The 17,303-nt window shown below is 34.2% G+C and overlaps 1 protein-coding gene across 1 annotated transcript in view; it reads left to right on the forward strand.

The window, feature by feature from the left end:
- LOC122800655 (PC3-like endoprotease variant B) overlaps positions 1–17,303 on the forward strand; it is a 3,659,607-nt gene that overhangs the window by 3,566,473 nt on the left and 75,831 nt on the right. Inside the window, exons 12-13 of the mRNA XM_044069972.1 lie at positions 4,706–4,878; positions 13,020–13,244. Coding sequence (XP_043925907.1) covers positions 4,706–4,878; positions 13,020–13,244 — 398 coding nt within the window. The remainder of the gene's footprint in view (positions 1–4,705; positions 4,879–13,019; positions 13,245–17,303) is intronic.

Below are 17,303 nucleotides of genomic sequence, written 5' to 3' on the forward strand. Positions count from 1 at the left end.
AAACCCGCCAAAAACATTAAAGGTATACATGCCTAAATTTTAACTATACCTAAGACTAACAACAAACTAAAAACAAAAGTTTTACAATAACGGCATGATAATAGTAATCTCAATTATACATATTATTGTCTAAAAATGTTGATGTTATAAAGTTATAAAGTACATGAATATATTACAAATTTAATGCCTAATTTTATTATAAAATAAAATAAATAATGATATAAAATATTTTCTCCATAATCTACATATGAATGTTTGTTATATTTTCTTAAGTTAGTTATAAATTGAATAAAAAGATTAATTAAAAATTCTGTTAGTATGATAAAAATTAATGTAATTAGTGTAATGGATGAGTTGATTTGTGTGCATTAACCGTTAAAAATTATGAAAGAGCTAAAAAAGGTTTTATGCTGATAAAATCATTTAAACCAGGCCATCTAGTAGCATCAGTGTAAATCTGCCATCTACTTTCAAATTGGGCCAAAATCATTTTCCAATTGCCTCCATATGGAGTATTGATAACCTGATCAATAATTGCAAATATAAATCCATGACCTTCCCCTTTCTCTAAGATATGTCTATACAGAGCGTTTTTAGTGTCACACTTCTGTATTTTGTATTGATGTTCATATATTCGTTTTTTAAGCTGTCTTTCCGTTTTTCCAATATAGTATGCAGTGCAACTTTTACACGTGGCCACATAAACCACCTGTTTAGTGTTGCAACTTCCTGTCCTACACCGAATGGTAGTGTGATTTATGTCATCTAACCGGATAGTCTTGGCTTCATTAATATATCTACACTGCTGACATCTTCCACATTTTAATGTACCTTTAAATCTATCCGCACCTTCATTTTCATAACTAGCTCTTTCCAATATTCTCTTCAAGTTGGGGGCTGTCTTAAATACACATTTAGGAAATTTACCTAGCTTTTCCTCTAAATTAAGTGTAGTTATCACTTCCCAATGTCTTTGTAAAATTTCCTTAATTACGTGTGTATAGGGGGTATACGTCAATACACATACTCTCCCAAAAGATTCCTTTCGCTGTTCTACTTGGTTGTCGGAATTATAACAGCCTAGTATTGGCATGTACTTCTGACCCCACTGTTTCTGTACGTATTTAGTAATATCGTACAACATGTTCTCCAGATAACCACGACTGAGGAATAATTTGTGTATCATCCTAAGCTCGGTCTCCATATATTCCTTTGTGGATGACATTCTTGCGGCTCGGATACACTGTCCTTTTACTACGTTTTTGAAAACATATGGGGGGTGGTTGCTAGTAAAATGAATTTACTTGAATCGCAGTTGCTTGCAGCTAACTGCTCACATAACCAGTAGTCTGTAGTGTCAGTTCTGCATTTTGCAGGTATGACTGATAGGTTGTCAGAGTGCTACAAAAACTGAAAAGAGTATGGTTTGGGTGTACTACATCTGCACGTATTCCATTTGCTCGTGTGCGATCTCATCACCAAGAGTAACTCGACTTCCAGTTTACTCATGCATGCTGACACTCATTCTGAATTTGAGTTTGAGTACAGCATGTTTTAGCAGACAGACGTCTGAGTTTAATTTGATTTGTATATGGCAAAAACACATTTTATTACTGCCTTGGAATGGTATATGGCAAAAACATAATTTTAATTGTGTTTCGCACAAACATACATGTAACTGAATACATCAAGAACAGACTTTCTTTCTGTATTTTAAATTTACATTGCAAAAGTGGACTTTTGACATTAATCACACATAAATTAGTAGACATTGCATGGATATTATGAAGTTGGGCAATATCACTGTGGAGTTCTACATATGTGTACGTGTATATGAAGGACTTCTTAAGGCTTTGTTGCCAAGGCTTTATTTAATGTATTGTGCTTTATATCTGGTGAGTACATTATAACTGTGCCAATTAAGAGAATGGCAAAATAAACACGTCAAATGAATTTGTAATTACTGTATTGGGATTGTTAATGAGCATGTTTCAGTGGTAACTGGATTGTCATGAGTATGTTCTTTTTTTTTCATTTTTTATTTATTTATTTACTTATTTATATGCTAGGGTTATTGTCTTTATTTTGCTTTTGGGGTAAGTGATGACTGTGTTACAAAAAAAGTGGGTGATTAAAGGTTACTGTCTCATCAATGCCAGTGCTTAAACATGTCTGCATAATCAACATTTATGTGGGTATGTATGATGTGGTGATTGTAAACTGCTGCATTTGTGAGCCACAGTTCTTAGTATCTTCCAGTAAGTCTTGCTCATTGTAATGAATTACTGCAGAGAGCTTTTTGAGCCTTGCCTGCTGTTTGTTGGAGATACTTTGGAGAGGTTGTTGCTGTGTTTTTTTCTCAACTTGAATGACTCTCAGCAGCTCAGGTTAGAAAACTCATTGTTTGGATAGTAATGTTCTAAGTCTCTTGCACCAGGCTTTCATGCAATTTTGTGGATAAGGCACATCAAATATCACACTCTATAACACACTCCAAAAGGTAGGTGGATACAAGGGAGGGAGCTTTTTTGAGTTTTTGACAACCATTTCCCATACTTCTTAGCTTTTCCTAGGACATAGTTGACCTTCATCCGCAAAGGTAATCCAAAGGTACTGTCTAGGAACTTGTCTTTCAGCTTGTCAAATGTTGGTGTAACTTCCTCTGATGCTAGGAAAGCTATTGCCATCAGTTGCTTTGCAACTAGTCTGAAGTCTGTATTTTGGACATATTCTCTAACAAACCATGAGCCTGTAGCAGATGCCAAATTATTTGCCCAAAATGGAAGAGGAAACCCTTCCCTCAGTTGTTGTCAAGTATTTGTGTACAACCTGTATGGTTGCTCTTTCAAATAAGTAATCGTAGGCTGGATGCAGAGTCGACCATGGTCTTAGCCAAATAGCAAACACTGTTCATTATTGTTTCATAGCCCTTTTCAAATTTTCTGCTTGTCAGGGCATACACCATAGGTAGCAATCTGGCATTCTTGTAGTAACTTTTCCATGGATGGTGTAGAGTTGTATGCAAATAGCAGCTCTGACTGGAAAATGCTATCTATTAGCCAGAAACTTGACAGCTCAGAATCAGCAAGGTTCTGTCATATGGTCAGCAAAATCATGGAAGTGCTACCATTGTCATTATAGGATTGTTGGACAAGTAAATTTCTCTCTGGTAAGGGGTAGTTTACTCAATCCACAGCTGAGATGGTCAGCGATGGCTTTATGGATGCCTTTTCAGAGGTTGCAGCTCTCTACCTGTTAATTATCTGCTTCATGGCATGTTTGGCTGATAAATGCTAAACAGTATCAGGGTCAGCTTTAGTAGTAACTACATTAAATTGCTGATGGTGTATCATTTGTTTTACAAGCCAAGATCCTCAGATCATTCAGAAGTAAACCGGCGTGGTCACAGGCTGCATCAGGATGATGGTGGTCAGCGAGGACACAGACTGCATCAGGATGATGGTGGACAGCAAGGACACAGGCTGCATCAGGATAACGGTCATGCTGGCATGACTTCAGCAGTTCCTATCTCCTCTGCACAGTCTGTGTAATAACTTTTCTGTGGCACTTGGTTTTCCTCTCAAAAGCACAACACCATTCTCTCTTGCCATTAACTTCCCAACTTCCCACTTCACATGGTACTCTTAGCCATCCACAATTAATTTACGCTTCCCTCTCTGACTGACAGAGGTCATTTATGCTTTATCATAAACACCAAACCTTTCCAAGGCTGAAGAATACCCTGTCAAACTTTCAAAGTTCACTTCCTTCTCAGCAGGTTCCTCCACTTGGTCGCCAGGCTCCAGCTTCTCTTTCTCTCACTTGTTGTTGTACACTCCACAGACTCTGCAGATATTCAGCTAAACCTCATCCTTTTCTCCTTTTTATAGGATTCTTACAAGATATAGGTCACACCTAAACAACAGAAAAAATTGACACTTCAGGCTATTGCGTATGTGAGCCCGTTGAGTACAGAGCAACTGGGATTCAAGCAAATGATGCACAGGCAGTTGTAGTAGACCCATTTTATTAATGTTCACCAACCCTGATTATGCTTGTTAATTTACAGTTAATTGTTTGATAATAAATGACTGCATCTAACGCAAATATGTTTAATTCAAAATATTAAACAAAGTTAACTTTTATAACTTACATTGTAGTATACTGAGGTGCAAATCAGTTTGAGAAGTCCATAGGATCCAAATAAAGGTACACACACACACACACACACACACACACACACACACACACACACACACACACACACACACACACACACACACACACACACAGTCTGAATAAAAATCCATCCATCCATTTTGTACAGCCATTTATTCAGTTTGTGTAACACAAAAATAAATATTTAATAACCTAATGCTTATATATGAGGTACTTTTTTTAAGAAAGACATTTAAGTTGAATGTATTTTCTGTGTTTTTATAAAATGAGTAGATATAGTGCATTGAATGTTCAGCTTTTGTTTTCATTTCAAATTCTGTGCATCTGTTTTAACACAATAAGTGGACCATCATAATCGAAATAACAGAATATTATTTAGCTTTGTTTTATGTATGCCTTGTATTTTCATTTGCCTTTGTCTATTTTTAGTATTTTGTTCTTACAGTTATTTAGCTTTGTAGAGCTTTTTAGTTCAAAACTTTCCAATTAGGGTGGAAATAAATACTTACCACTTACTTTAATTAAGGTATCCGTTTGCTGGATGGTCCTGTCACAGATGCCATGGAAGCCACATCTCTTACATATAACAATGACTATATAGATATCTACAGCTGCTGCTGGGGACCAAAAGATAACGGGAAGAAGATGGGCGGGCCTGGAATACTAACTAAAAAAGCACTTCGACTAGGAGCTGAAAAGGTAAGGAATTTATCCCTTGACTTTTTCTAGGAGCAGATACTAACAGCTGACTGATTCTAAATGCCCTTAATTTGATTAAGATGATTGTGTTTGATTTTATTTCATGGACTGAAGAGAAAGATGCAAGAACATCAGAGCCCAATGTGAAAGACGTGACATCTGTTGAATGTACGTCAAGGGGAATATGTCAGTAAAATTAACCAGAAATTATACAGTGGTTCACATATGATCTAGCTTGAATCCTAGAAGAGAAAAAATACATTTCTGAGTTACTTGTTATTGTAACATTGTTGAAGTTTTAGTTGAGTGATACTGATAAGAAGAAATACATAGGAATTCTTGTGCTCAGAAACTATATAACTAACCCCTGAACATTTTTGAAAGAGTATGCATTTCTAGCTTTTGATTAAACACAAAGTAATTAGGACTACATTTGTAAATTATTACATCTGTTCCTATAATCATATCTTTATATCTGTGTCTGATTTTTTTCAGTAATTTAAAACCTAGGGAACTCCATTTAAAATATAAAATTCAGTTATAAATTAATGTATCTTATGTCTTGTAACAAATCATTGCCAAATACAGTAAAAATAGGAAGCATATATATAAGGTGTTGCAAGTTGATAGCTTATAGGCGGTATAGGAATTTAAATCACATTCATTATTTCTCTCTCTCTGTTACAAAGTTATAGTATATTTTCTATAATAGTGTAATAGTTTTAGGATTTGAACATTTATTTTGTAATACTAATTTGTGACCTTGTTATAGTCTCAGAATGGTTCATTTATGAAGGTAAGGTTATTATTACTGCACATGGTATGTATATTCTTACAACATCAAAAAGAACATTATCATTTTAATTATATATTGCTCAAGCCACACATCACAATAAACTATTCCTCACTTCTATACCCAGAATAGTCTGAAAGAAGTCACCGAATACAGAGATTTGTGTGACACCATTGGTGTCCCATTCATGAAAAATCAGACCCTGAAAAGGTATATCCTTTTATTTAAACAGTATTCACACTTTGAAAAAACACGAAGTTGGAATATAATGAGTTTAATTTATCAGAGCAGTAGTTGTGATAACCTTGTATGGGGAATGCAGAAAAATGCAGAAATGACAGGCCTGTTAGGTTTAAAATAGGAACAGGCAAAGTCATAGTGTGAATCTTAAAAGAAATGTTAGTAAATTTTTTAGAAAGCAGCAACCTCCAGAACAGCAACCAATTTGGGTTAATGGCCAGAGAGATCTGTCAGTCAAATTTGATTCAGTTTTATGGCTGAGTATAGTAGAGCCTGTCAGGGATCCCACATAGAAGTACTCTATCTGAATATTAGAACAGTCTTTAACTCTGACCCACACTGAATACTGAAAGGAAAACTACAAAGGCTGGAATTAGACTCAGGGCTGAAGAACTGGACAGCTGCATGGCTAAAAGGTTGGGCATAAAGGATTTTGATTAGAGAGATAATGCCAGGCCATTAAAAATGGTTAATGGAGTATAACATATTTCTTTCCTAGGTCCTGTGCTCTTCAATGCATTTGTTTCAGAATATATGAAGGAATACAAAAAAAGATCAATCCTTTTTGCTGATGAAACAAAGATTAGTGCAGCAGTGAAACATGGAGAAGAGTTCAGGAAAAGATTAAGAAAGGCTGAACAAATAGGCACAAAGGTGACAGTTGAGGATTGATGCAGATAAATGCAAAATGCTGTACTTTGGTCCCAGCAACTCTTGTATCACCTGGGGGGAGAAGAAATGAAGGCAATGCAGCAGGAAAGAGACTTAGGAGTGCTGATCACAACTGGATTGGACTCCTCAGACAGACTTGATCACATCTAGATTGGACTATTTAAAGCAGAGTAAGATGGAAGTGAAAGCAAGTTAACAAAATTAATCTTAGGGCATGTCTTCAATGGGATAGATTCCAGAAGCAAAGAGGTAATGTTTCCATTCTAGAGGTGCTGGTCAGACCACATTTTATATACAGCATGCATTTCTGATGGTCACATAAGGAAAGGGACATTGACTGGACAGCTGGAAGGAATTTTGAGGAAGCATACCAAAAAGATTTTTGGAATGATTAATGAAGAATATGACTACAGGCTAGAGCTTTTCTGACTTGAAACCAAAACAATGTATGTGGACAAGATGTGGAGGAATCATTCTGAAAAGAATGAATGGGGGTGGGGGAGTACAGGTAAGAGGTTGTGGGCTAACTACTATTTGGATCTGTGAAAGTTATTTTACAAAAATCAAGTTGCAGTCTCATGGAATGGACTACTGGAATCAGTGAGGGAAAGGGAATTTACAGATACATTCAATACAACATGGAACAAGAGGAAAAGGGTAAAGGGTATAGACATCTGAAAGAGTGGTAGAATGCTTAAGCAGTTTTATTCCGTCAATCAGCATTTTTGCTTCAGCCACAAATAAACACTAGATATTTCATCAGTCTATCACCTTATCAACTGTTGGAAATAAAGGAGAATGAAGACAAAGTTACCCACTTCATCTATTCAGTGTCAGCCAGAATAAATATTGAATGTTTATTCAGCTTGGTAGAAATCTCTGAAAAAATGGGAGTTATTCTATGACTGATCAGCTAAGACACTTAGACCTTGAGAGATAGTGAAAATCCAGAATCTGTTTGAAAGACACTGTTGGTCAAACAAGTACTTCAAAGGTCTGCTTTGCTGAGATGTTCAGGGACAGCCCAAAGTATAAATTACAAATGAGTGTGTATGAACTATAAGTGCAGCCACATCCATATAAGCTTTACAGTCTGTGGCTGAAGATCAGAGTTATGAGCACAGAGTTCCCAAGATGTCATAGTATTCACTGCCCCTCAGTGCATTGCATTGTTATCTAAAGTAACGGAATCTTGGTTTTTACTGTTTTATAGTCACATGTATACACACACACATTGATTTCCAGGAGAGGTTAACAATACCTTTTTAGAGTCACTACTCCTTTCTTTAGTGGTATAACACTGCCACCACACACTAACGAAAAAAAACAATAAACTCCACAAAACCACGAACCAGCAAGCAGGAACACGATCAGAGACGGCTTTATAATATAAAATAATTTATTAAATCCAAGTAAAGTTAGCACTTTCGGCCAAACCAATGTTCAGCCTTCATCAGACAAACAGCAGAATGTGTAATAAAAAACCTTTTATATTGCGGACATGTACTTAGTACCAATCAGGAACAAATGCATTTGTTAATTAAATAAAACTATGGTAACCTTAAAGAAGTAGATTACATTGCTTATGGGAAACACTAAATAGTGTTCCTTAAGGCAATTGCTTAATACAATGCAAAATCTTGAAAATTACTTAAACTTAAATTGTAAAATATAAAATGTACTAAAAAGTACGTCCGATGTTATATAATAAACATGGACTATGTATAAAACATTTAAAATACAAATTAACCTTGGACCTTACATTACACATCACATTCTTATGACAAAAAATCGGACCCCTTAGATGTTAGCTTCTCAGTTTATCATATACCACTAGCGTTACCGGAAAAGCAACAAGCCTGAGTAGTTGAGTACGACCAATTCCAGGACATGTTTTAAACACATTTATTTGTAAATGTCCCAGGGTGTTTTTTGTACCCAACAACCTATATAATCCATTTTATAGTTGCAATTTTTTAGTTGCAATTTTTTATTCGTACATACTTGTTGAAAAAGAGGTTCATATTGTAAATTCTATTCAAAAACTAGGTCTTATATGAATACATCTAGTCATAAAAAGTCATAAAAGTATATATTTCATAGACAGTTTAATATATAGTTCTTACAGACCCCTTACTAGTCACCCTTAAATAAGTACATAGAAATAATAATAAATAAATAATGATAGACTCAAATTGATGTTATAATTCATCATATTACATCTTTAATAAAAGATTTTTTTAAAGTTGTGATTTACTATTAACTATCGACAAAACTACTTCTAAGTTGTTCAATTTAATTACCTATTATAGGATAGCCACTTAAGGACACATTTTATAGAGAGATTGTCATTAATTCCTGGTATAAGATGGGCTCTAGTTCGAATCTGCCACAAGAGTTCATCAATCTCTAATCTTATTTGCCACGGGCCCCCTCTTATTTCTGGGGTTCTTTGTTGCAATACAACAAAACTAAACGAATGCCCACTGTTATGTATTAATGACAATCTCTCTATAAAATGTGTCCTTATAACATCAACAGCCTGAGGTGGTCTTATGTATATAATACACACACACACACACACACACACACACACACACACACACACACACACACACACACACACACACACACACACACATGTGTGTGTATTATGTACACACACACACACACACACACACACACACACACACATATAAATATATATATATCTATATATATACTTTTTTTTTCTTTGAATATATGCCTTAGTTTTACTGCTGATTTTACTGGTATATTCCTATATTCTTGGCAACTTTTGTTAACTCTGTTTTTTTTTTGTTTTTTTTTGTATAAAAATCTTGAAATTTCATACTGAGTATCCTTAAGGTCTCATCTTTAAATCTGCTACCATAGCTTGGTAATAAGCTTTCTTCTGTATATTCCCAACTTGCTTTACATCCACTTCAGATTACATATTGCAGCTTTATTTATACAAACCCAATGACTCTGATCTAAGTGCAGTTATAATCACTGTTTAGCAAGGGAGGGGTAATATCACAGTTATAACATCCTTCTGGATTTAACAAAACTATATATAATATTGAGTTAAGATTTGCTGATCATTCAGTTATATGCATAAGATAGAGAGACTATAAAATAACAGTTTAAGTATTTTTCTTACTTTAAATTTCATTTCATTTATGCAAACTTTAACTCATTGCAAACTCTGCAATCATAATATCTATAGTCTAGATATCTAGTTATACTCAGGTAGTATGTACGGGCCCCATGGGGTCCCATAAGGAATTTTCTGTTTTTTGCACCCAGCTTTATTAATACTGCTATGGTGATTTATCTATGAAATCCAGTGCAGCATTATTTACTCAGATTTTATTTCACAAATATATTATAACACTACTTTTATTTTTATCCTCTTTTTTGTCTACTATAGCAGCATGTCCAGAGATGTAATCAGTCTCAGATAAAGAAATCATGATTCAACAATAATCCCAAATGGACTGATTCCTATTTGTTGTGATGTTGGCCTGACTCTTCCTTCATATTGTCTAAACTTTGTACATTCTTGCATACTATAATAACATTTCTGGCCCTAACACTAACATTGGATCCCCTCACACTTTTCTGCAAAATGGTAAAGCAAATGATTTTCCTTTTTTGTTGAGCTACAAGTCAGTTTGTACTTTGCCTGCAAATCTGATGGTATATCAAAAACACAAAATGTCTTTTTCAAGTATAGCTGTTCTGATGTCTGCTTACCTTATTAAAGATATGAATGAAATATCTTCTTCTTTGATATCCTACCTACACAGTCAGGACTGCAGTACGAAGATGGCATGATCATATCTGGCAGACGTATTCCTCTGACTTATGCAACTAGCAGAAAATTTGAATGTAGAATGATGGGGACCAAAATATAAGATGCAGAGAAAACGTTATCATCTCTGACAGAAAATGTCTTGGAAAACTCAAGCTGCAATGAAACTACAGTTTCTCTAGTTTTGTTTAAGGATGCAGACCACTGAAAAAGAGCAATACCCATACCATGGCCTCAATGGAATTTGTGGCATTAATTATAGAAAAAGTCATAGTCTCATTCATATGCTGAAGGAAATGGATGTGACTGTTTCTTTCCATCGGCTCAGAGAGAGGGCTTTAAGGGATATTAGGCTAAAAGATATTTTTTTGGCTTTGTGAGAGCTATTGATAAAAGCAGTGAGGATTACTGTTTAGAACTGATTCTAATTTTAACATGATACAATGAGTAGTTCGTATATTATAATTTTAGTGATGAAATGTCTGCCTACTTTTAAGAATTCAGGGTTCAAGTTGTCAAAAAAAGAGAGAGAGAGATGGGAATTAAGTTAATATGGTTGGGAAATTTAATGTTGTTTATTAGTTATCATTTATGGAGATAAAATTAAAAAGCATAACACTATAAACATCTATGAATAATCACGTATAGCCATTTAACTTTAAGTAAAATATGCCCATTCAATGTACAATTTGCAATTAGATTGCATTTGTTAATTTGTAAAAAAAAGCTTAACTTCTGAAATTATTTATTTATTTATTTCAAGATTGATGATTGTGGAAGTCCACTGGGAGCCCATTTTCAGTGGAGGCCTGGGGTGAAAAGCTGCAAGAGAAAAAAAATGGTACAATATGTACATGTTGCAAGATAAACATAATTATCGAAAAATAAAAAGTACATTGAATATAAAACATATAGTCATTGAACACAGTAAGTTAGGTATACATTGTGAATTGAAAAATAAGCATATAAGTACTGGAAACAGTATTACATCATAGGGAGTGGATCATAGTGAAACCGTAACTGAAATATTTAAAAGCTTAGTAACAGTGGATTAGAACCTTGAAAGACCATCTAAAGTCCCTGTTGGACATTGAAGCAAAATGTACTTATAAGCAAAAAATGTTCGGTGATAAAGTAACTTAGCAGAATGGAAAAGCATGACTTAGATGAGTTACATCTCTGTTCATTTGAATACAAATGCACAGTTTAGAAGGCTCTGACAAATTAATATTTATTTAAATATTGAAATCTTCGTTTTGCTTCAAAATATTTAGGCTTGTAGAGTGGGAGTTATATTACAGAGAATAATATCTTGAACAGATGAATTACAAATTGTGATTATGCAACAGTTTCCATTTAATAGATTAAACTATAAAGAACTACCTTACATGCTGATGATTATAAGGACAGACTTGAAGACATGAACGTTTAAATGGAGCAAAATAAACATGAGGTTATCTGTGTAGTGGAAACTATCACAAGATCTCTGGCCATGATTACTGCATGGGAATATTGGATCTGTTTCAGATATATTGACTCATTTGCCAAAATGCATGCTTCAGTTCCAGCTTATCTCTGCATGCCTTCTTTGTTACGGTTTGTAGAAGATGAAGGAATGCATAATGCATTTCAGGACTTTGTTAGTCTGGTCAAAAATGGTTAAAATCTAAGCTAAAGGCAAAAACTTTTACCAATAGAGCATTCATTAGTTTTTGCAGAACATCCTCATCCACCATATTGATATCCCTTTTTATCCCTTAGGTCAGGTCACTTGGTTGTATATTACAATTGCCATGTTTTTAAATTCCCAGCAGTATTCAAGTTGTCATGGTTTATAGGCATGTGTAACTCTGCTTTATTATTTTAATAGGTGTAATAAACTGAAGTGGAGTCTTTAAAGGAAACCCCATAATGTAAAAGAGAATGTCATCGACATATTTATAAAAATGAGAGTTATAATGAGAAAAGGTACTGTGGTTTAGATAACATTATTTTTGTTGTTTTACTGATACTACTGGTAATTTATGTAGAGTGGCATCTTAAATTGCTAGGTTACAGACCTCATTGCCACATTTACCTTTCTCATTTTTTTGTATGCATTCCTCAAAAGTGCATTCATCACAAGTATTAAGAAAAGGTGATAATTCATTCCTAATCTTAACATTTATGTTTATATTGTGCTTTCAAATGGCAGTCTACACAACTTTAACACTCAATAGCCAAAATAACGAACTAACAGAAAAATATTTCTTCACAGAGATGTATGTATGCAAAGAACCTGGGGGTGACTATTAGTTCAAATGGTAAAATATATTAACAATTTACTGGGCATGTCTTTCTATATCATGTTAATGACATTTCTAGACACACACTATTTTATTCTGTCTTCTAATTTGTTTGCCAATTGACTTTCTGCACAAAATTCATGACTTTTTTTTTAATTCTGTAATGCTGCAAATTGAAAATGCTCTATGTTTGAAAATTGATTGGTTTGAATAAAATTATCAGAATAACCTATTCTGCCTGGGATCTGCGTGTTGCATTCACATGTTGTACAACTGTATTTCACTGCAGAGCTGCATAGTGGAAAAACTTTTGTTTTTCCTATTTCCACTACAGGGAAGAAATGGAAAAGGGAGCATTTTTGTGTGGGCCTCAGGGAATGGAGGAATGGTGAATGACCACTGTGGAGCTGATGGATATGTCAACAGCATCTACACTATTGCAATAGGAGCTATCACACATTATGGCTTCCCTGCTTTCTTTGGTGAGCCCTGCCCTGCAGTAATGGCTGTCACTCTTACTGGTGCCCCATACAGTTTGTTTGGAGGTCGTCTACCTTTGGTAAGTCATGCCTGTGCTAATATTTTACTTTTGTAATTAATACAAATTCACTTCATTGTTGTATACCTTACCTTTTCTGAAAATATGCTGTTTTGTAAGTTTTTTCCATTAATCTTTTTCACTGTGACATGAATGCTGTTCTGATTTCAGTTTCTCTTGCATGTTTTCTTTTATAAATCACTGTTTGTTCTAGATCTACTCCCTATTATGACCATGCCGCCCCCAGCAACAGTTCAGCCACAGTTCCACATTATGACAACATTTCTTGCCTGTCCTTTTGTATCACAAGCAGTTTTCTACCTTCTTTTCAAAACAGAGGATTATTTTTCATCCAGCTGCTGGAGTCTTATTTATGAATTCTAATGCACGTTTGAATTATAAAAAAGATTCGGTGCCATGTTGCAACAAGGAGGCCACCACTCCTGTCAGGTTGACTGTCTGTGACAGTTCCTATTTTATGTATGTTTTCTGCAAGAAACAAAGCATGCATGGACACATGCCATATTCAGTACCCTAATAACATTATAAATTCTTATTTCACTGGATTCTGCTTCTATTCTGAGGATAATGAAACTGCTACAGGATGGCTGATCCTCTGGCAGTTGTCTGCCTTACTGATGGCCATATTTTCTCCCAAATATGGGGGATAGTGGTATTAAAGATGTAGACACACCACTGCTCCTGCTACATGACCTGCATTCTGCATGCTATACACACGGTATAACTGATGTATATGGATCTGTCCATTCATTGTAGCTGAATCTAAAAGATGCATTTGCTACTCAGAATAGCAGCCTGACATGGAATGGAAAGTAAATTAATGATGCAATGAATTAAGGTTAGATGTAGCTTTTTTATTTTGTTTTTCCTTTTCCTCTTTTCTAAATACCTTTATTAAATTATCACTTATAGCACAGGAGCACATACTTTAGAAAAAAATAAAACAAACCATATTAACAGTCTTTCCATTTACTGTACATACATTGCACATTGCATATATGTTTTATTTCTTTATAACAGCTCTCAGTCAGTCCAAATTTACATAAATTGCTAAATTCCTACCTTTCCTTAAATCTCACTCCTCCTCCCAAACATTATCCTGTATATATTGTTCCCATAAATTCCATCTGTTGCTATATAATTTCCTATTTTATAAATATCCTTTTTCCATTTCTTTTATCAGTTTTACAGTAGTCAGTACTTCAAATACAGTTGGATTAGATTTCCATTAGTTTTTGAGAAAATAATATTGTTGGAAATTGTTGACATTACCAAACTTTACAATTTTTGTGTAAGTTGTATCTCGCCATTCTGTATAACAGCCACAATCATGCCTCCCGCTGTCTGTCTCTCTTAATTCCATTATGATTTCTATACCATGGCTTTAGTGTTTCCTACAACAGATGTTACTATATGTATGACTTTGTCTCAACTTTAGTAATTTATTAGTTCTGCATGCATGTTCATATATCCAACTGTGCACTAGCACCCAGCCTTCTTAGTACTAATCTAATGATAATATTTACTGATGAGTTCTGTGTGTGTGTGTGTGTGTGTGTGTGTGTGTGTGTGTGTGTGTGTGTGGGTGTGTGTGTGTGTGTGTGTGTGTGTGTGTGTGTGTGTGTGTGTGTGTGTGTGTCTGTGTGTCTGTGTATGTGTGTGTGTGTGTGTGTGTGTGTGTGTGTGTGTGTGTGTGTGTGGGTGTGGGTGTGTGTGGGTGTGTGTTTGTGTGTGTGTGTGTGTATGTATCTGTATTTATATGTAGATGTGTACATAGTTACAATTTGAAAGAGCAAACACTCATAAGGCACAAACATTTTTTTCTGTTGTAAAAAAAAAAAAGTTATGATTACCTATTCTGGCACCCTGTGTCGATCCCTGATCTGGTACCACTGCAACTTTAAATTTTAAAGTACTTTAGGACTGGAAAAAAAGGTTCTCTGTCTTGTTTAAAAAATGTAGCAAACTGCAATACATTGTAACATACAACCTTTGATGCAAATGCATTATCCAAATGGCATCTCCCAGCCATGCCTCCTAGCACCTTGAATCTGGGGTAACTGCCCACTTTGGCCAACTTTAACTATGGCTGTGGTTGGCAGGCTATTCTATACTTGAAAAGCCACACAGTGAAAGCTAAAACTGGTTTATTAAACAAAAAGTAACCATACACATACAAGGTACTAAGCGCTTTCACCCTTCAAAATCTAGGGCATCATCAGAGTACTAAATGCGTGATTCCATATCCACCCCTTATATATGTAATTACTAATTAGTTAATTGATGAATAAAATAAAATACTGGCAATGAACCGTTCAAATTCATCCGAAAAAATTCAGTTGTAATACATATTCTTGTATTATACATATACTTAAAATCAATCCATGTTTACAATTCCATAGGAATATATAAATAGTAGTATAAAACCTTGTAAACAAACAAAATATAACACTAATATGTATAAAAAAGTTGATTTGCTATAAAAATCCTGCTCTAAAAACTCTAGTAATAGATAATTAAATATATACACAGAATAGCATTATTGGTACACTAAAAATGAATTTTATGTAAGTGGTATCCTAAATTAAATGGTTGAATTGGGAATGAATAAATTACATAATGTATCCATCTAAATAAAAGTATAACACCTATAATTTAGATAAATGTATGTAAATGAATCTATAAAAAATAACTGATCAAATAAAATGTGATTTATATTTTAATATACTGGATATAGATATATGTTCATTAATACCTGGCGAGGTACAGGCATTTAGTCTAAGTTGCCAGAGGCATTCCATAGCCTCCAGCATAGTCTTATCATCACCTTCCTTATGTATGTTGTTCGGAATTCTATCTATAATGAAAAATAGAAAACTCTTGAAATTTGGACATCTAGTACTGTGTGTGAAAAGAGAACTTGTAGTTTTTTGCTTTTTAATGTCTCTGACATGTTCCACAATACGTTCTCTAAGCTTCCTAATAGTTTTCCCAACATAAAATGCTGAACATGTCGAGCATGTTGCTAGATAAACAATCATCTTGGTGTTACAATTACAGTAGCCAGGGTATCTAATAGTTTTACCAAAATTACAAATAGAAACATAAGAACCATCGTTAATATATTTACATGTACGACAGGTTCCACATTTCCTCATCCTAGACATTTTAAAAGTGTCCTTATTTGTATTCATCTCATAAATTTCCTTTACATTCCTCCTTCTGCTGAATGTAATCTTTGGATGACTGCCAATAATCTCTGTCAATTCAGCATTATTTGTAAAAACACTTGTCCATGTCTCATGTATAATATTAACAATATTATAGGATGTTTCATTGTATGGTAATATAAAAGTATAATTTCTAAATATATTTGTTAATATTCAAAATATTGTTACATCCAAATTTAATAATAGGTCTATAAATCAGATGTCTTTTTGTAAAAATCTCTTTTTTGATGTTACAAATAAGTTCATTAGGATATCCCCTGTCAAGGAACATGTCAGATAATTTCTCAATTTCTAACTCAAAAGTATTGTCATCACTTATTATTCTTGATAGTCTTACCATCTGACCTTTGATCAAATTCCTTTTTTGATGGTAGGGATGGCAACTATTAAAATGTAGGAAAGAATTGGAAAATGTTTTCTTCCTAAAAATATTGGAAGGAATCACACCATCACTGTGAGAAAAAACTATATCAAGATATTCAAAATTGTTCTCATAGATTTTACTAGTGAATTCTAAAAACCTAGATGTCCTGCCTAAAAACTGTATAAATTCTGCAAATTTATTTCTTTTACCTTTCCAAAAAATGAGAATATCATCCAGATATCTCAAATATAAGGCAATGTTGGACCAATATGTGGATGTAAAAACATGATCTGTTTCCCAATTGGCTAGCACCAGGTTAGCATAAATCGGTGAACATCTGGCCCCCATGGCCACCCCTGTGTTTTGTCTATAATATTCGCCATTCATATACATAAAATTGTTCTCCAATACTATTTCCATCAATTCATTCATAAGTTTACATTTTGCAGTATTCATACCACTAAA

This window comes from Protopterus annectens, chromosome 1.part0, assembly GCF_019279795.1.
Source record: "Protopterus annectens isolate FY-2018-M chromosome 1.part0, PAN1.0, whole genome shotgun sequence".
Lineage (NCBI taxonomy): Eukaryota > Metazoa > Chordata > Ceratodontiformes > Protopteridae > Protopterus > Protopterus annectens.